Here is a 20,792-nt window from a genome sequence, read left to right on the forward strand (position 1 = left end):
CAAAGGAAAAAGTAAACTCTGAACCAGATCCTGAACCAGCAAAGGTGGAGGAGGGGGTGAATCGACCACACCACCAAAGCCACCTTATTGGTTTACGGACATGGCGGTTTCCGTAGGAACGAATCTATGCTATATGTTACGGTAAATTTTAGAAGGTTAGATTTAAGAGTGTTTGTATAGTTTTCTGTAGTGTTTGAGATTGCTCTAAATGGTTTCGAAATATTCTAGAATATCTTAAAAAGTCCTGGAATACCTTAGAAGATTCTAGAAGACTCTGAAAAGTTGTAGAGTATTCTAGAAGAGTGTAGATTTATATAAGAGTATGAAGAATAGTATGGAATAATCTAGAAGTATTTAGAAAAATTATGGTAGAATAGATGTTTGCAATGAATGTTCTAGATGATCAATTTGGACCGTTTATTATATTTAATCCTAACAATCCATTGAGGAGATGGATGGTTATAAATAGAGAGTGAGAGTTAGAGTTTGGGTGTATGAGTCATATGTGAATGATTTGTAATAAACACGTGAGCAATACAATGTTCTTTCTACTAAAAACTTTCTTTCTTTTGTGTTCTCTTGTTCTTAATTTTCTTGCTAAATATTGATGGTTAGGCTGATTAGGTCTTAATTCAAGAGGTTGAGGAAGTTCGAGTGCCGGTATCGTAGCATTGGAGTATGTCCAATGCCGTGACATATAGCTTGTGGGAACAAGCGTCTTCACTAACATTTTGAAAAAATGTACGAAAGTATATGTACAAATATATATGTTCCATTGAAAAATTATATTCACATTAAAAAGAATACTTATTAAATTTTGTTTTAAAATATTTATTATATATTTTTTAACTTTTTGAATTAAATTTTGATATACTATTAATGTAAAATAGTTTTACACGTGTATCCAATTACGTAACACTATGTCATAAAATATAATTATCTTTTACATTGATTGCATTCGCATAAATAATCATCTAAAAAATAGACGTAATTAGACAATTGTGTAAAATATTTTACATTATCAATAACTATAAATATAAGATAAAAATATATATTAAACTAATTTAATAAAAAACAAAATATTATTAGAGCATTATTTAATTAACGAATTTATTTAGTTAAAATTTATATCCTTAAATTTTTTTTACTCAACTTTAATATTTACTAATAATTTAAAAAATTTTATACTAAACATGTATTTTGATAATTAGTTCTCAAAAATAAATTAAATTAAAAATCATTTAAAAATTAATTAAAATATAACACATTTTACACTTTTATCTATCTAAATAACTAACTTTATTATTATTATTATTATTATTATTATTATTATTATTATTATTATTATTATGCTTGAAATAAATGTTTAATCTTTTTTTATTAAATATAACTGAATAATTATTAAGTAATCTAAAAAATATATAACGAGAATATGAGAGATTTAGTGCATAATTATTTTTCTAAAATACCATTTATTGTATATGATACGTACTTAAAATCTCGGCAACTAAATTCGAAAAGCTCGAACACGTAAGACACAAGTCAATCACGATAAGTAAAATGGTTTAATTTCAGAACTCACATAACGATATATATGCTTGGCCTGACCAAATCTCAAAATTAAATGTCACGACAAACGCTTACTCTATATAAGAAACAAAAAGCAATGCACCAGAACACACTCATATTCTTTATTCGCTTTTGTTTGTCGATTTTTTCTTTATAGTTAAAGATTCACTTTTGACTTGAGCGTCTAAATATTTTTTGCAGGTATTTTCCTGCAGTGTTTGATTAGGCCGAGGTATAGCTCTTCTAACAGAAGCAGCCCTTTGAGTATAGAAGTAGCTATAGTTCGGCACGACCATCACAAATGGAGCATTTGGCGCCCACTATGGAGACAAGTTATATTAACCCCACCATATTAAATCTCTTTTATTGAACATTATTCGCAGAGACATCAATAATGGTTAACAACAGGATCCCGCAACTGATTCAGTCCAAGCTGCTGGCTCAAAATGCAGAACTCCAAGCAGAGGTTCAGAAGGTAATCGACCTATTAGTCCAGCACCAGAGCAGAAAGAAACACAACAGAGACCCCAAAAATACAAACTTAAATGACAAACATGTGTTGAAAGTTTGTGCAAAAGAAACAATCACTCCGAAGGAGAAAAAGACGATATCCAATCCCTTTTCATAGGGCATCATGAAATTTCATATGCCAAAGAATTTTACGTTGCCTACCACCTTCAAACCATACGAGGGGTTTGGAGACCCACACACACATCCACATCACTAAATTTTAGGCAATGATTTTTTTTAATGGTGTTTTTGACCCTATACTTTGTCATTCTTTTCTAATTTTTTTTTAGACGATGTTATTTTATTTTGTTATCTAAGTTGTTTGCAGGGTCCATTTCAAATTTTAAAGACTTGGCAGAGGTTTTTACTAACCACTTTGCCGCTTCTAAAATATACGTGCATGTATCAGATTATCTTAGTACCATCAAACAAGGACAACATAAAAATTTCAAAGATTATATGACACGTTTTGCCAAAGTAATCATGAAAATTTTAGACCTCAGTCCGAATGTACACTTACATGCAATCAAAAACGGTCTTTGTCTCGATAAATTTCAAGAGATTATAACAGTAACAAAGTTAAAGACTTAGTCGAATTTCAAGAAAAAGCTGTTGAACAAATAGAGATTGAAGAGCTCTGCAAAACTCAGAGGATAGACAAAGAACAACTTCGGCGCGACGAGGAGAAAACTCCCAAGTCACAAAACAACAAGAATAAAAGAGGTCAATGGTTTAGATGAATTTATAGTGCCATAGTGGGATCTTATCCGAAACTTATCTCATCCATCCTGAATAGGGATATCATAATAATGCTACCTCTATCCTGTCTAGTTAAAAATAATACAGTACTTTTCGAAAAGAAAACAAAAAAGTACAGGACAAACTGCTCAATGGTCAAGCATAACCGCTGAATTGCTTCCCATATCAAAATTATGCTTGTTCCATTAGACGTATGTTTCCCTTCAAAATCCATTTTCTTTTCTTTTACGTTTTTAATCATATCCCATATTAGTGGTATCTTTCAAAGTCGTATAGTGTGTGCGCCATGCGCGTACAAAACATATGAAAAAAAGTGCATAATAGTCATTTACTAATCATAATTCATATATACAAATATGCAATCTACTTTTATAAAACCCTTTTTAAAGTATAGAAATGGTAAAATTAAATTTTGAAGATTTAGTTACTGTTACTTCAATATAGTTGTGGGCTTGTTGAAGATGGAGATGAAGGATGGACTAAGGGTGAATTAATAATTTCATACACAAGTTAGGTTGATGGAATTAACAAATGCGTAATTTTCAATTAGTCGGGTTTTTTCTGTTGATAGTTGGTGGCTGATTTAGTAGTGTATCCAGTGGTACATAAACCGTGCTGGCAAAAGCTAAATACTGATCCATATATATAAGCGATTTTTGTGGTTTGTAATTGCAAACATGGAACGTGGTTGGAACTTAAGAGTCATTTTCTTTGATGTATATGCGCCAATGCTTAGAGGCCATACAAAGTCAGATTTTGTGCAATAGCCCAAAACAATTGATAGGATTAATTCTTCTTGTCATTATTGTTACTAGTTCACTAGTGCAAATGTGAAACGATTAATCGATGCTAATTAATTAAAGGTAATTATTCTAATGAAAATGTCAAAAATATCTTTTTATAATGATCTTTATTCAAAAAATGTGATTTATTTGTTTAGTCCTATTTTAAATAAAATTAAGGCTTTTATAACATATAAAAATTAAGTTTTACAATTTATTTTCAATAGTCAAAATGAAATATTTTTATACAATGACAATTATAAAATCTTTGTTGAAATAACCATCTTAATTAAATAGTATATTTTAGATATTAGTCGGTAGTTTAAGGTAAATATATTAAGCGTCACTTAATAAGTGATGATAAAAAACAATTAATTAGTATTTGCATTTAACAATCCTTCTTTGACATGTTTATATATATATATATATAGTAAATTATCAAAATGATATCGAAAGAGTTGGCATTGGTAAAAAAGATTTTGAAAGATGCAAAAAATAAAATAATCCTTAAAAATTTTTAAAATTTAACAAAAATCCAAATGTAAAAAGCATGATGTCACAGTGAACGAAAAACGCTGATCTATCAATCGAAAAAGCTTCAGTGATGGTGGCAGACGATAACATTTTCCTCCTTTCTTCCAATCCAAAATTCTTTTATAACCGTTCATTCATCAACCATGAGAGCTCCAATGGCTTTCCTCCTTTTCTTCCAATTCAAAATTCTTTTCGCACATTTGCAAGGCAGTCTTGCTCCATATAATCTATGATTGCTTGCTCCTCCAAGAGAAGGTCTTCCATGAGATCAATGAACCCTTGTTGTTGTGGTTGGTGGAAGTAGCAGCAGCACTATTGTTGTTGTTGTTTTTGTTCTTGTAGATGTAGTTTTTGCAGGTTTTGTGGTTGAAGAAGATGAACCAATGATGTTTGGTGAGATTTGAAGGTGCAATTCAATAAAAGAATTGTTGAAAAAAGGCATACCATCTCTTACATATAGAATGAGCTCGAAAAGAAGTAAGAGGAGGACGAGGATGCCATCGATGAGCCTATGAAGGAAGCTTGCTCCATATTCTGCTGTTCATCCATGATGTGGTATTGAAGGTGCAACAACGGAAGTGGTGCCACTGATGATAACTAAGGTGTAAGAAAGGATGGGGATGGTGATGGTGATGATGAAAATTTTCCATGATTATTCGATAAGAAATGTAATAAGGAAGAAAGAGGACGTGATTTAGAAAAATTAGAATTTAAGGTTCTCTTTCAGTACTTTTGGTTGTCAAGTCAGCAATTTTCGTTCATTATCACGTCATATTTTTCATGTTTTAGTGTTTTTATCAAATTTTAAAATCTTTTGGGAGTTATTTTATCTTTCGCGTCTTTTAGGATCTTTTTGTTGGTGTCAAAATCTTTCGGTTACTATTTTGATAGTTTATATATGACTATAGCAAAGTATTTTTTTAAACTCAAACATTTAGGCAATGTTTCTTTCTAGAAGCTGAAATTGTGACTAGAGAATTGAAACTCAGTATTGAATTTGGTAGCCAAAAACTAGAACTAAAATTTTAATCTTGGAATACAAAATTTCAATCCCTTCCAGAAAGTGGAGACAGAAGGGACTGAAGGCTAAAATTTAAATAATATTCTTTTTTGGAAAAAAAAAATCTATGGCCTTTGACAAGTACTTCGAAAGACAACGGGACCTTCAACTAAAAAATACTCTTTTCGGCCCCTGACATTTACTTTTATGAGATTGATTAGTCCTCTATCAATATTTTTTTTTATCACTGACACAGGCTAATCAATCTCATAAAAATAAAGATAAAAGGCTGGAAATGATTTTTTGTTCAGAGACCTCGTAGTCCCTTTGAAAAAGTTATCAAAGACCGAATTGGATATTCACTTTTTTTTTTAAAGATACTCTTGTTTAACTTTTTGCAAATTCCAAATCTGTTCATTAATTTTCATATTTATATTAAACTAAACATGATACTTAGACATGACTCAATCTAATACATTTTACACCAAAAATAATACAGAAATTTAATTTAGTCTCTCTCTCAATTTCTATCTCCAAATCTCAATCTCCCTTCTAAACAGAGTCTTAACAAATTGTATCACTTGTTGCCTAAAAGGAAAAAAAGGTGATTGGTGGGTCATTCTTGTTGTAATTTGATTTTGGGTGGCATGGAACATCCACTTGGTCACGAGTGAATCTGACCTGATAAACCTATTAACTATTGGCCACTGTGAACGCAGCAATTAGCTAAGATTTGGATTTCAATAGGTAAGGAAGGTCGAAAGTTCACATTATGTTGCATTTTCATCACTCACTGATTGTCTTTTGTCATGGTGCTTCTTCCTTACCTACAACAAATTGAATACAGCAAATTCAACATGTCGTAATTCTTCAATTTTTGTTGTTTTGGTCCCTGAATTTGTCATTTTCTTGAGTTAAGCACGATCGTAATAACCTAATACATCTTTTGTTCAGACCTCGGTAGTGGCTGTAACACTAGAATTTTGTGGACCATAAGATAAGTAGCAATATCTCAGTGGCCTTATTTGTCGAATTCATACTTAATTAGCATTATCTTAATCTCACGATTGCTCTTATTTCATTGTCTCTACTCTTTACAATATAATTTGGCTATCTAGAATAATTTATTCTTAACAAGTGTTTGCACTTTAAAATACTTGTTATATATTTATATTCAATAAATGTACACATAAGAATATTTTTTATTGCTTAATAAATAACTTGAAGTATTTGTTAGCAACTCTTTTTAGGAAGAATTTGTAAATAACAAGTGATTCTGATGACTTTGTTTATAAAACAAAATATATAGCCAGCCCCAGCGAATAGCTACTATTTAATTTCTCTTTGATTGGATAATACCAATTAAATAACTTTGTTGGGGTTTGCTAATCACATAGAATCTGGTAATATAAGATATTTGTATCGACATAATTATTTCATGTCACTAACCCACTAAGATGATGTTAATCATAGTAGCTAGAATTTTGATTTAACTCTTAAAATCTTTCGATATTACGATTTTAAATGAGTCTATTGATTTTACAAAATTTGTATTAAGTCTGGCGATTTTAAAATTTAAATTTTGTTAAGATTTTACGTTTTATGTTCTTAATTTACTTTTTCGATTTCAAGTAAAATCTCGATTTTCTCTACCTTAAACCTGAATAATTGTGATTCGGTCATTCCAAAAAAGCTATCTATTTTATGTGATCCTTCACATACTTTCCTTCTCATAATTTTTAAAATCAAAGTGAAAGTGATATCTACACCTTTTACGGAAGAGATATAAAATTTGTTATAGTGGTACACGAGTTTAGTGTTTCCCACTTTATTGTATACAAATGCACAAGAAACATTTTCAAGCAACTTGAAGCATGATATAACACATGAGAAAGAGTATTTTAATTCTCCCATACATACATATGTATTAAAGTGGTATATCAGCAAAATAAACCATATCTACTCAGACATACAGTAGTATCCCATTTGCCATTACCACTAGGGCCTAGGCCAACTCCTCCTTTTATAAAGTTATAGAAGGGAAAACTGAAGTAATTATTGGAATAGGACCCAAAAGAATAAAAAAATAAGTAATAATTGGAATGTGTGTTTGCAGTAAAAGAATCTTCTTTATCTATGCTGACTATGCGCACTCAATAATTCAAATCTAATTATAAATAGCAGCTACATACTATTACTATCCCTGCATCTAAGAAGCCATAGACTAAATTGGCTTAGACACAGAGAGTTAGAGTGAGAGAGTTCTGTGACATGATGAATTCAATGATTTTCAAGTGTGTTCTGCTTATGGTTCTGTCCTGCAGATACACCATAGCAGAAACCAAAACAGAGTACCCCAAAAAGAACACATATATAATTCACATGGACAAGTTCAACATGCCATCAAGTTTCAATGACCATCTTCAGTGGTATGATTCATCTCTCAAAGCAGTTTCGGAATCTGCAGAGATGCTCTACACCTACAAACATGTAGCTCACGGATTCTCCACAAAGCTAACTGCTCAAGAAGCAGAATTACTCGCCAACCAACCGGGAATCCTCTCTGTTATCCCTGAAGTTCGATACGAGCTTCACACAACTCGAACACCAGAGTTCTTGGGGTTGGCAGAAAAAACATCAACTCATGCAATTTCCTCTGACAAACAAAGCGAAGTGATTGTTGGAGTGCTTGACACCGGAGTATGGCCTGAACTTAAAAGCTTCGACGACACGGGGCTTGGACCGGTACCAAGCAGTTGGAAAGGCACTTGTGAGACAGGTAACAACTTCAACTCGTCAAATTGTAACAAGAAACTCGTTGGTGCAAGATTCTTTGCCAAAGGATATGAAGCAGCCTTTGGACCCATCGATTTGAAGACAGAATCAAAATCGCCTAGGGATGATGATGGCCATGGAAGTCACACTTCAACTACAGCAGCAGGATCTGTTGTTTCAGGAGCTAGCCTCTTTGGTTATGCTTCAGGGACAGCAAGAGGAATGGCCCCACAAGCACGTGTGGCCGTTTACAAAGTGTGCTGGATTGGAGGGTGCTTCACTTCAGATATCGCTGCTGCAATCGACAGGGCCATTGAAGATGGTGTGAATGTGCTTTCCATGTCTATTGGGGGGTCTGTAACTGATTACTCCAGGGACATTATTGCAATTGGAACATTTGCAGCCACAGCACATGGAATTCTAGTATCCAATTCTGCAGGAAACAGTGGGCCTAGTGAAGCATCCGTGTCTAACGTGGCTCCATGGATAACCACCGTTGGTGCTGGAACTATAGACCGTGATTTCCCTGCTTATATCACGCTTGGAAATGGAAAGAAATATGCGGGGGTGTCTCTCTACAACGGAAAACTACCATCTAATTCTGCAGTGCCACTTGTCTATGCCGGCAATGTAAGTAGTTTATCCAGTGGACGTCTATGCACCAAGGATAGTTTGATTAGCAGTAAAGTTTCGGGCAAAATCGTGGTGTGCGAGCGCGGAGGAAATCCAAGAGTGGAAAAGAGTTTGGTTGTGAAGAAGGCTGGAGGAATTGGGATGATTCTAGCAAACACTGCAGAATATGGGGAAGAGCTAGTTGCAGATTCTTTCCTCATCCCTGCAGCAGCATTAGGCCAGAAAGAGAGCAATGAAGTCAAGAAGTATGCAGCCTCAACTCCAAATCCAACTGTCAAAATCGAATTCGGAGGCACGCATTTAGGGGTTCAGCCATCCCCAGTGGTGGCAGCATTCAGCTCCAGAGGACCAAATTTGCTCACTCCAAAAATACTTAAACCAGATTTGATAGCGCCTGGAGTGAACATCCTAGCTGGGTGGACCGGAGCAGTTGGACCAACCGGTTTGTCTGTTGACAAAAGGCATGTGAGCTTCAACATCGTCTCTGGCACTTCCATGTCCTGCCCCCATGTTAGTGGCCTAGCTGCCCTTCTTAAGGGAGCTCACCCTGAATGGAGCCCTGCAGCCATAAGGTCTGCCCTTATGACCACATCCTACACATCCTACAAAAATGGACAATCCATAAAAGATGTTGCAACCGGACTGCCGGCTACGCCGTTCGATTACGGTGCCGGGCATGTGGATCCAGTGGCTGCTCTTGATCCTGGTGTTGTCTATGATGCTACCGTGGATGATTACCTGAGCTTCTTCTGTGCCTTGAACTACACTTCATCTCAAATAAAGCTTGCCACAAGAAGAGTATATACCTGCAGCAAAAGAAAGACCTATAGAGTTGAAGATCTCAATTACCCATCTTTTGCTGTTCCTTTTGACACAAGTTCAGGCATAGGTGGTGGTTCTAACGCACCAACCACTGTCCAATACAAGAGGACCTTAACCAACATGGGCACCCCCCCAGCAATATATAAGGTTTCGGTGTCATCAAAGTCTCCATCCGTGAAGATTGTGGTTGAACCAGAAATACTTAGTTTCAAGGAAGTGAACGAGAAGAAGGGCTACACTGTCACATTCACAGCATCTTCAATGCCGTCCGGCACCAACAGCTTCGCTTTTCTGCAATGGTCTGATGGGAAACATAATGTTACCAGTCCCATTGCTTTCAGCTGGACCTGACAGTGAGTGAGATTTGAAGGCCCTAACTCTGAATTACATATGCAGCAATACATACATGGTTGAGTACAAGGGTTCATGTGATGCTGTGTATTTGGTCCAGCAAAGTAGGCCTAACAGAACAGCTCATGACTCATGATGATGTAATGTATCTCTTATGTTGTTCCTATTTGAAGCTAGTCAAACAATAATTGTACAGAAATAACTGTGCAATGGCACTTTTATAATGTAGCTTATATAATTGTACTTCTGAACTTATTTGGATTTTTCCTTGGCTCGGTAAAAAGAAAAAAGAATACGAATCAATCACTGAGCAGAAACTATACAAGCGCCAAGATACTATAGTCTTATGCACATTCCTTGGATCATACGTCCACTCCTCAAAAACACTACGAAACAAATTCTAGTTTAGACATTGACAGAATCAAGGCCATGCAAAAATAGTCTATTTCGGTATCATATGATCAACACTAAAGTCAAAAAAATAATCACTTCAAACGAGAGCATAATGATGATGGGACTAATAACTACTACGTTTGAAAGAAATTACAGCCATTCCAAGAATCAAAATCACCTATCTTAATCAGAAAATAGGGGCCCGTCTTTTGATCAGAATCCCAAGTGTGAAACCTCAGTCACACGTCATTGATTATATTTGACTTCTTTTCTCTTATGCATCCATTGTTGATTGGGAACATGTCCAGTAACATTTGAGAGGACGATAACTCTTCATACTTTTTCATTTCTTCTCAAGCTTGTGTATTTTACTATCATTATGATTTCAGTTCTCACATTTATCCCCATCTATTTGTGTTTTAATCCTTAACAATTTTACCTATAACAGTACTACCCTTAATTCTTTACCTTTTTTGAGTGAATAATCAATATTTACGGTTTTAATTCCTAGAGGACTAGAGTTGTAAAAAACAAAAATGGCTATATAGGACTTGGGAGCTAAGATCTAAATAAGTTGAAACTAAGAAAATCAATGGCTCAATTGAACTGCAACTTCATACGCAAAATCTTAACAAAAGGAATTGTAATGAAATTTCCAAATAAAGCTCAAGATTTCATTATGAAACTAATGGTAACATTACAAAACTGTTTGGTAAATTACACAAGCAACAGCATATGAATTATGATGTGTTGGAATAATTTTGAATATGTAACTAAAATAAAGGCTCACTCCTAGCATGAACATCACTCAGGATCCTCTAAAGACTGACAGACAGGGAGGTAGTATGTATCAAGCTGCCAATATCTGTGTTTTACACCTTCCCAAACTTCTTCTCCCAAACAATCCTTAACGGGCAAAGGAATCAATTGCGTGGAATAACCCAAATTCTCGAGCTCAAGGGAAACCAAATGGCAATACACAACATGAAAAAATGCATTACCACCACAAAGGCCATTGAAGAATGAATAGATCCCACCTGGCTTCAACAGTGCAGGAAGATGTTGGTGGAACTCTCTCAGGTCTTCATAGTACTCCCCATAGGTATCGAAGAAAATTCCTACACCACGAAGCGGCAAATGAACCATAAGTAATATTTAAGAAAGCTCAATTCACTAGGAATCAGAAAAGAATGAATAAATAGATAAAACAAAACACGTTTCCTATATTTTTAACAGAATCAGCAGTTAAAAAGGTGGGAAATGGCCAGGTTCACTATATAATTTACTCTAATTTGGAAGGCTTGATCATCAATACTTACTTCAATACAGCCTTAGAATATATCGGAGACCAATTAGTTTTCACAGAATTCCAAACATCATTATTTATCATAAAGTAGTAGCAACAATAAGCAAATGAGTAAAGAGTTAGGAGTTATCACTTATCAGTATTTTACTTTTAGACATCAAATTGAAAGACAATCCTTCTGAGTAGTGAGTACTGATGCTTAAGCTCATGAGATTGAGATTGAGATTGGGATTGACTGATTGAGAATTAGCAATTACCATCATATGTTTCAAGCTGAGACAGAGCATCTTGCCAGCGACCAAAAACAATCTTCACATTTTCCTTCTTCCCCCATCCTGTACCAAGCATGCGTTCATAAACCTCCGGATGAGCCTCAACAATGGTGTGAGTGGCAGGTGCATACTGCTGAATGGCCGTATCGACAAGACCCATTCCGAATCCAATATTGAGTATGTGACCACCACCCGAACAAACAGCTTTAGCATGAGCCTCCATCAAAGGCTTCTCCCATGCCATCATCACAGCCTTGCTATCAGTGTCCATAAGTTTGTCTTCGCTGAAACTGACCCTATCTTCCAAGTAATCATGACCGGAATCGGCATTTTTATTTTCTTTTCTTGCAATTGTACCCAGGACCAGTTCAGCCTGAATCCCTAGAAAAGTGAATATATAGAAATCAGATCCCAATGGTATTAAATTTTGGATTCAGACTCAAATTCAAGCAAAACGATGGAATCAAATTACTCTGTGTATTACAGTATCCATTGTATTTATATACATGAAGAACTAACTTGTAACTAACTTGCCGGCTAAGGTAAACTACTAACTAACTCGAATAACAGACTAACTAATAAATTATAAATTCTGTAAAGTCATAACAGAAAGAAAGGAGGGTGCGCACCGGCATTGAGGAGGAGCTCGTAGGCCTCTTGATGGCCTGCTTCCATGGCGAAGTCACCGGCGGAGAGGTTGGAAGGAGAGAGGGCGTTCCATGGGGCGCCAGCAGAGAGAAGGATGGAGAGGATGTTTGCGTGCCCTTGCTTTGCAGCGTGCATAAGAGGAGTGAGGCCCTCCGCGTCGAAGTGGCTAACGTCGGCGCCGGAATCTATCAGGGACTTCAGCTTTTCGGCGTCGCCGTTCCTGGCGGCGTCGCATAGTTGCTCCCCTTCGTTCATGGTTGCTCTCTGCTTAAACCCTACTCTCTACTTGGCCTCCAAAATCTATCATTTCCTTCTTTATTTTCCTTTTCTTTATTTAAATTGAAGTTACAGTTAATGAACCACTAATTTTAAAACTTCTATAAATAAAGATTGATGTAATTCTAAATAAAAATAGAACACGGCTGCATCTAAGAATAAAGAATTTGGTTGTTCTAAATTTTAGATTTTTTACTTTAGAAGATAAAGCGAAATCTCTTACCATTAAATGTTTTTTTCTCATGTGCCGGTTATCTACCAAACCCGACACAAAACTCGATTGACTTCTTATATCGGCCTTTCGGTACATATCTCCAGGAGGAATTATACAAGTTATAGTACTATTATCTCAACAAAGAGTGCCGTCTCACTTTTTTCATAGAAGTATAAATCGTGCCAAACAACAGAGAGTGCTATATAACATCAACGAAGAGTGTCGTCTCACCTTTCATCTGAGAGAATGATCATATTCTAGGACATAGTGCCTATGCACACTTTTCTATCATAATCACAATCTATATGGGATATAATGTCTATACACACTCTTAAGTCATAGTGTCTGCCACATTTTTCAATCATAATCATAAGCATGGTCAATCTTATTCATAATCAAAATCAATATCGAGATCATAAGCCTTTATATTCATATTTATCACGAGGATAATCGTCCTCAAATCGTGAGATAGATACACCACTGTTCTCATCATGGGTGGGACAAAACTACCATATCCACGAATCTACAATGCAATGAGCAAGTGGAACCGTGCCACCATCCTTGTCAGGCAACTAATAAATATTACAATTCAAAATCACACATTAAGACCTTTCTTTTTTAAGAATCATATTTGACCCATTTACTTTAATAACAATATATATTTAGTTCACATTATGTCAAGAATCACCTTCATTTCTCATTTAATCTAAAATTTACAGTCTGATTTTCATACCATTTAAAAACTCAATTCATTAGATTTTTCACACTCATTTCAAAGCTTATGAATTAGTTATCAGGAATCATATGGGGTTTACAGGGGGTTACAAGCTTATTGAAAAGGTTAAATAGTCAAAAATAGAGTTCTTTCAAGAAAACAGAATGTGTGCGCACGCACAATTCTATACGCATGCACATATCAGAGCCAATTTTTCGACGGGTGTGTACGCACCACCTTGTGCGTATGCACAACTTGCAACTTTTTTTGGCGTGCGTGCACACCTCCTTGTGTGTATGTATAGCCTCCAACACACCCTGTCTAGTGCGCACTCACGCCTCTGTGCGTATGCACCAACAAAACTCTAGTGTGATGCAAAATTCTGAAATTTCAATTTTAAAGCCCAATTTTCAAATCTTCATAATTTTTCCTATAAAAATCATTTTTCGTTCATTTTTTGAACGTCATAAACTAGACAAACTTAGTTTTCATTCAAATCAAGTTTTACAAATTTTCGAGATCCGATGGCCAAGTTATAGCCCGCCAAATTTAACCAAAATCTTCGAAATTGTAACATTTTCTGGAATCCTCCAAAGCAACTTTATTTAAAACTAGTTATTTTCATAGAACTCATTTTTCACTTAACCAAAATCCCCAAACTAACTTCAAAACCATTTTAAGTTTAAACCTCTTTTAAAAGACTAAAAAATCATATTGTTCACAAATTACAAGCTTAATAAAATATCATAATCATTTATTCTTAAATTAATCACTTAAATTACCTTAAATAAGGATTTATTAAATTAGACCACACGACAAAGTCTCTAGACTTTAAGGGGGCAACAACCAATCTTATTTTTCTTATTATTCAATTTAATCCAAACTTATAAAAATTTCAGCAACACCTCTCCTAAAACTCGGACTTTACCACCCTTCAAGGGTTCCATCAATCACAACAATTAACTGATCTTTTTTCCCAATAACGATCAAAACAACAAGGTTCTCAATCCATTCAATTTAACCAAAGTAATATTATGGGTTAAGTACGATTTTGGTCCCTAAGGTATAGGCTGAAAATTTTTTCGTCCCCAACTTTTTTTGCATACAAAATCGTTCCCTAAGGTTCAACATAATTTTAAAATCATCCGTCGGACCAAAAAACCCTTCTCTTCTTCTTTCTCCTCTTCTTCTTCACAACATCTCTTCTTCTTTATCGAAAGTAAAAACAGAAGCAGAAACAAACGCAGAAACAGAAGCAGAAAGCCAAGGATACCTCTTTCTATTCTAGAAAACAAAAGCAGAAATAAACACAGAAACATAAACAAAAACAAAAACAAACGTCGTTCCTCCTCCTCTTTCTCTATCCCCTCAAAGGAGCTATCCTCGTAGAAACAAATACAGAAACAGAAGCAGAAAAAATGCAGAAATAGCCGCTCATGGATGTGCAATAAGATCAAATAAACAGAATCCAAATCAGAAGCACAAGAACAATAAAATCAGAAGTACAAGAATAATAATCAAAAATTAGAAGATCAAATCAGAAGTAGAACCCTGCAGAGGACCAGCGACAAGGACCAGAAGCACCGGCGGCAGTGACGGTAGTAGGGGATGCGAAACAGCGGAGGAGCTTCGGCGACGACAGTGGGTTCAACAGACGGCAGCGGTGGCGACACTCCTCCTCTACCTTCAGCTGCGCATCCCTCTCTCTCTCTCTCTCTCTCTCTCTCTCTCTCTCTCTCTCTCTCTCTCTCTCTCTCTCTCTCTCTCTCTCTCTCTCTCTCTCTCTCTCTCTCTCTCTCTCTCTCTCTCTCTCTCTCTCTCTGTGTGTGTAATCAGCGGCGGTGGCGGATCTAGCGATGACGAAACATGTCAGAATGGCGACAACGACGCGGCTTAGCGGCGGCGACGATCCCAGTACGATGACGGCGGTGGCTCCCCCCCCCCTCACATGAAACCTTAAACCCACCTTCCCTTCCCCTTTCTTCTTTCCCTCCTCCCCGCTAAGTGATCCCTTCCCCATTTAAATTATTTTTTTATTTTATTTTATAATTTTTTTTAGTTAGGAGTAATTTAGTAATAAAAATTAAAATTTTGGTAAAAAAATATGATTTTAAAATTAAGTTAAATTTTAGGGACAATTTTGTTTTTTGTATGTAAAAAAGGTTAGGGACGAAAAAAATTTTCGACCTATACCTTAAGGACCAAAACCGTACTTAACCCTAATATTATCAATATAACCAAAATTTACAGCAAGCACTCAGTCTCAATAATCAGAAAACAGTCGCAATCCACTCATCATCATAATAACTCCCAAACCAAGTACAAAAGCCAACTCCATTCACTAATTACTCATCATATTTCTGTTCATGCAATGTTATCAAGCAACCGTTTTAACAAAATCCAACTAAACATAATCAATTAAAATCAAGATTCTCAGCCTTCTCAATCAATCGGGTAAACAATCACATCCATTTAAAATAGTTTAGTTCAATCTATAAAACTTACATAATCACAAAATATATATTTTTCGTATCAATATCGATTTATAACAATTTTTGGAAATAAAATGGGTTTAAGAAAAAGTCCCTACCTCAAACGTGACTTAACTACACGACAAATTTCCCTTTATTCTTATTTTGCAGCAGCGGCGTCGAAATCCGACCATCCCCGCAACCGCAAACGCCATTAAATACAATATGCAAGAACCGTAACTTAACCCTAAGACATTAATATCGCGAAAACCTCAGTAACTTATGATAGAATAACAACGGTAAAGATTTTTGGGAGGCCATAGTTGATTTATGTTTTAGGCTGGAGGCTATGGTTGATTATGTTTTGAGTCGGAGACCGTGATTGGATTAATTATTGGTAAGTTTAGTTAGAATAGTTCAATGGTATGTAATGAAATATTATGGTTATTATATTTGATTGAAATTTATATAAGTAAAATATGAAGTTATAGTGTTTTACTGATTCTGTTTGCTCCATTTTATTGTGTTAAGTTTTGCATTTTTTTAAAAAAAGTAAAATATGAATTTAGGTTTTGGATAATTAATTGTTATTACTCAAAAATGTTCATAAAATAAACAATAATCACTGCGGTTAAAAAAAATTAAATTATTTTAAATTTTAACTATTTTATATTTTTTATTTAGATAGGGTTGAGTTAATTAATTTAAGCGCAATGTTAGGGAATCAAAAGGGTATTAGCCAAATATCTTTGGATGAATCCAAAATCTCTACGAGTTAATATATATGGATGTTTCGTCTGCTAAGTATTAGAATGTTTCTTTTTCATACTAAATGGATGTTCTTTTATATATTTTTCGAATTTTTTTCTATTGCAAATATGAATGTCTCTATTTCTTTAAGAATTTCATATTTTTTTAAATTTTATAGATATTTAATTATTTTTGCTAAAATATAATTGGATGTTTCTTTTGTTAAGTATTATGATATTATTAGATGTTTCTTTTGTTAAGTATTATGATATTTTTTCATATTAAATGAATATTTTTTTCATAATTCTATAATTGTGTAGTTTGCAGTCTCTTTAATAATCAAAACGGTACCTAATATTACAAAACGCAGAGAACAACATCGGCAACAAACCCCTAATTACAAACATGTGTGTTGAATATAAAATAGGAACTCCATCATCCACCATTCTGCACTCTAACATGCTCCCTGCACACTTCGAGTACAAGTCAATCAAACCACTTCCTACATGAGAATTCCTATGGAACTCACTCTTAATCATCTTAGCATGAAACTGCATCCCCCTGCCAAATCTTTGAGGGAAGTAAATGCAGTCAAAACACTAGCCATAGTGAACATGTCAACCTCCAATCCCATTCTAACCATCTCACAAAACAGTGCCGGCGCCTCCGATCCGTCGCCGGTGTTGTCCGCACACCACAATCATCGAGTTTCAAGAAACCTCATCCCTCCCACCAAGCCCCATCTCATGAAACAGCTTTTCGCCTCACACAAGAATTCCTCCTTGCTATAACTCGTGAGCATGGCATTGTTAACAGAAGTATAAGAATTAAACCCACCCATCACCACAAAGCACAGCGCATTGGTGAGAGAGAGATCTGTGTGTGATTATTGGAGGTGGATAAATTAATGTGAGAAAAAAAAAAACTTTTATAAATTTTAATATAATCTTTTGGTTTTATATACTTTTCCTTAATTTAATCAATAATTTACTCCTTAAACCAGTAAATCAATCAGCCAATAATCCGATGGGTTCAATTACTGGTTCCTTCTGACAACTACGCTGCCTATCTTATTATCTCGACCAGGTCAAAACACAGAAGCTTCTACTTTCAACTTTGAGGGAAAAGCCATGTTGTAGCTTCATGTTGCAGCTTTCTGGAAAACGACGGCGTACCACCCGACAAGCATGATGGCTATGACACGTGTTCTATATCCAATCCATAAATTCGCTTTACCAATCGCCAATAATACATTTAGCGAAACAAAAGAAGAGAAAATTAATTAGTTTCGTGAATGTGATCACGTGTATGGTGTAAAGTAACCGGATCCACCAAACGAGCTTCCTGTGTGCCAACTTCCATCGCTGCAAGCTTGCAACACAGATTCCATATCTCGGATTCATCATTCTTCTCCATTATCGATTTTATTATTCAATATCATGGCATCCACTTTTAATCGATGGGAGAAAGATCCTTTCTTTACCGCCGCCGAACAAGTTCAGGAGTCCGCAGACAGGTACTTCCCTATTCCTTTTTCTTTTCCCTTTAAGAATTCATAGCTTGTCTCGCGGGGGAAATAGGAAATTAAAATCCTTGTAATGAATTAATATGTTTACACATGAATCTGCCATTTTTTTTTGGGTAATTGATTTGCTGTGATGGTGTTTTGAAGGATGGAATCTGCGTATAGGGCATGGATTCATGCAAAGAAAGATGCGTGCAGCCCTTGGAACTCTGATGAAATATGCCGGGATGTGCATACTGCTCTTGGCACTGCTAAATGGCAGGTAATTGCTTAGCTTCTTGTTGTAATTGTGATTTGGATTGTTGGATCATGATGCTGAGCATTTGGTTGCATTTTGGGGGGCCAATGCAGTTAGATGAATTTGAAAAAGCGGTTACATCGAGTTATAACAATAGCTCAACTAAGGATGCAAGAAATAGGCACCAAGATTTCATTTCTGCCATTGTTGACAAGATTACAAAAGTTGAACATTCCTTAAATGAGTCCCTTCATCCAGGTAACAAGGCGCCTCTGCCTTGGGTGCGTCTAGATGAAGGAGAAAGAGATGAGCTCGCATTGTTCCTTTCCGGTGTGCCAGAGGCTGAAGGAAAATCTGTTGGTAGAGACCATGAGGATTCACAGTCAACATCTGGCTGGGGCTCCACACTAGAAGTGGAGGACAAATCACCTGGGCATCGCAGGGCGGCTAGTGCTGATGCCCATGTTAGTTCTTGGAAAATTGCTGTTTCTGATGAGCTTCAACAACGCAATACCCCCGATGGTTCTTCTGGTGCTATGCATAAGGTAGCCAGTCTCTCTGTGTTTGTTAGCTCCATGGAATCAGTCTCTAAGTTGAAGTGGGCCAAGAATGGTTATAAAAAGCTCAAAGCAGGAAATCATCATCAAGAAAGTGATAATGCACTGCTACCATCAGTGCAATTGAATGGGGTATGTTTTGAGTCTGATTTAGTACGAGTATTTCGATTCATTAACCAAATCATTAATACTACCTTTTGTGTTGATGAAAAAAGGGCTTGAATTCATGCTATGAAAGAAGTAAGAGTTTATGAAAGAAGTAAGAGTTACCTTGATAGCTGTGATGAATGTTATGATAAGCAACTATATGGATGGTATGGGGCTATTCAAAGACAGCTTCAAAGATCTCAATACCAAATGCAGTACAGTAGGCCTGTTCAGTTAACTGTGTGGATATCTATTCTCCTTTGCATGATAGGTAAGCTCTGGATCTTTCTTTGTTTTCATGTATGAAACTTTATTCCTACAAAAAAGTGTGCATTTGCATGTTCTGCAATTTCTGAGCCTTATGCACTGCTTTGTACAACTGTACCTGATTCTGTTGAGTTTTTCATGCTTTCCCTGTTTGTGATTTTGTTGCTGTGTATATTTGACACATAGACACAAAGCTATTTCGAATTTATAGAACTTTTTTATATAAGATGCATTTTTTTAAGATGAACCTCAAATATCGTGCTAGAATCATATTTGAGGTGGAGAGGTTTTGTAATGTTTCCAGTTTTTAAGTTTCAGTAGGAAACTTCTATAGTTGGCTGTTTTTATCATGGGGTTTCTGTGAGCATCCAACCATATATCTTGGTGTATATAGTTTTGTGTTGTGCTCGCGCCTTATAGACTAAAGGATGATGTAATTGTGTCAATTGTTGCTTATACCAATGTTATTGTTCAATTATCATTTTATTTCTCCTCCATTTTATAATGTGAATACACCTACATGTTTGCTTACAATGCTGATTTCTCTGCAGTTTTAATTGCTTTCTGCACAATGTAGTAAGGAAGATTTAGATACATTATCTATCAATTTGTGGTTGGCGCCAAGGGGAATAGAAACATTCTTTCAGTACAAGCTCATATATGTTGTTGCTTAAGCAGGTGAGAGTTTTTTTCTGGTTCACTAACATACCCCGTGTCGATGTACAAGGTGGTTTGATATCACTAGGTAGTATTTAGAGTGGTCCTTAATCCTAGGCAGCAGTAGCACATCCTGACCGTTTTGTACTACTTGATCTAGCCCCTCCATTTCAATTTTGTCTCACTAAAGTGTGTTCGAGACAAAGGGGGAATAACCTACTAAATGTCGTTTCATGTTTGTCTGTCTAGTGAATTGAGAACTGTATTGTGTACCAAAGCTTTTAGGCTTTAGCCCTGCATGTAAAAATTCAGGATCATATAGTATCAAATTGCTGGAAATTAACAAGGAACCATGGAAGTAAAACTGGGTAGACTTATCTATATTTCTTTCAGCTTATGTGATGCTCCCGTTTTTGAGGATACAATCATACAAGGCAGTTGATTAACTAACTGTCAAGTCTACAATCTAGGAGAGAAAAAGTGATAATTGATACTGTCAGGGTGTATTGCTTTTTCATTTTGGATGGAAAGGGAAAGACAGAAAGATGTTTGTAGAACAAAATTGAGTCTACTTTACTATTGCCATTTTATTTGATCAATGTATATTATCTTGTCGTCCTG

At 35.5% G+C, this 20,792-nt stretch overlaps 3 protein-coding genes across 5 annotated transcripts; 2 read left to right on the top strand and 1 right to left on the bottom strand.

The window, feature by feature from the left end:
• Nucleotides 1-7,148: 7,148 nt before the first annotated feature.
• Nucleotides 7,149-10,052, top strand: LOC112706448 (subtilisin-like protease SBT1.7). Its single transcript, XM_025757754.3, has one exon. It carries the CDS (start codon nucleotides 7,426-7,428, stop codon nucleotides 9,733-9,735), a length of 2,310 nt encoding a protein of 769 aa, XP_025613539.1. The 5' UTR covers nucleotides 7,149-7,425; the 3' UTR covers nucleotides 9,736-10,052.
• Nucleotides 10,053-10,780: 728 nt separating this feature from the next.
• On the bottom strand, nucleotides 10,781-12,829 carry LOC112706449 (protein arginine N-methyltransferase 2). The gene is made up of 3 exons (XM_025757756.2): nucleotides 12,336-12,829; nucleotides 11,692-12,087; nucleotides 10,781-11,246 (listed from the first exon to the last, which is right to left on the bottom strand). Exons 1-3 carry the CDS (start codon nucleotides 12,607-12,609, stop codon nucleotides 10,933-10,935), a joined length of 984 nt encoding a protein of 327 aa, XP_025613541.1. The 5' UTR covers nucleotides 12,610-12,829; the 3' UTR covers nucleotides 10,781-10,932.
• Nucleotides 12,830-17,808: 4,979 nt separating this feature from the next.
• On the top strand, nucleotides 17,809-20,790 carry LOC112706450 (uncharacterized). 3 transcript variants are annotated; one of them, XR_003155743.3, is made up of 5 exons: nucleotides 17,809-18,296; nucleotides 18,453-18,567; nucleotides 18,657-19,232; nucleotides 19,316-19,518; nucleotides 20,066-20,790. XR_003155743.3 is itself a non-coding variant. In XM_025757758.3 (5 exons), the coding sequence occupies exons 1-5, from the start codon at nucleotides 18,220-18,222 to the stop codon at nucleotides 20,089-20,091; spliced, it is 978 nt and encodes a 325-aa protein (XP_025613543.1). In that variant the 5' UTR covers nucleotides 17,809-18,219; the 3' UTR covers nucleotides 20,092-20,790. The 3 variants fall into 3 exon arrangements, 2 of the variants coding, with proteins under 2 accessions (XP_025613543.1, XP_072056930.1); XM_025757758.3 differs by having other exon boundaries at nucleotides 18,657-19,243; nucleotides 19,346-19,518; XM_072200829.1 differs by lacking the exon at nucleotides 20,066-20,790 and having other exon boundaries at nucleotides 19,316-19,997.
• The last annotated feature ends 2 nt before the right edge of the window (nucleotides 20,791-20,792 follow it).

The sequence above is a fragment of the Arachis hypogaea genome, chromosome 8, assembly GCF_003086295.3.
Source record: "Arachis hypogaea cultivar Tifrunner chromosome 8, arahy.Tifrunner.gnm2.J5K5, whole genome shotgun sequence".
Lineage (NCBI taxonomy): Eukaryota > Viridiplantae > Streptophyta > Magnoliopsida > Fabales > Fabaceae > Arachis > Arachis hypogaea.

Excerpts from the sequence above, each read along its gene's own strand:
- LOC112706448 (XM_025757754.3), top strand. The coding sequence starts at position 7,426 with ATGATGAATTCAATGATTTTCAAGTGTGTTCTGCTTATGGTTCTGTCC.
- LOC112706449 (XM_025757756.2), bottom strand. The coding sequence starts at position 12,609 with ATGAACGAAGGGGAGCAACTATGCGACGCCGCCAGGAACGGCGACGCC. Across the intron at positions 12,088-12,335 it reads CGAGCTCCTCCTCAATGCCG|GGATTCAGGCTGAACTGGTC; the intron begins GTGCGCACCCTC and ends TCACTTTTCTAG. Across the intron at positions 11,247-11,691 it reads TCAGCTTGAAACATATGATG|GAATTTTCTTCGATACCTAT; the intron begins GTAATTGCTAAT and ends TTCGTGGTGTAG.
- LOC112706450 (XM_025757758.3), top strand. The coding sequence starts at position 18,220 with ATGGCATCCACTTTTAATCGATGGGAGAAAGATCCTTTCTTTACCGCC. Across the intron at positions 18,568-18,656 it reads TTGGCACTGCTAAATGGCAG|TTAGATGAATTTGAAAAAGC; the intron begins GTAATTGCTTAG and ends GGGCCAATGCAG. Across the intron at positions 19,244-19,345 it reads TTGAATGGGGTATGTTTTGA|AGTTTATGAAAGAAGTAAGA; the intron begins GTCTGATTTAGT and ends GAAAGAAGTAAG.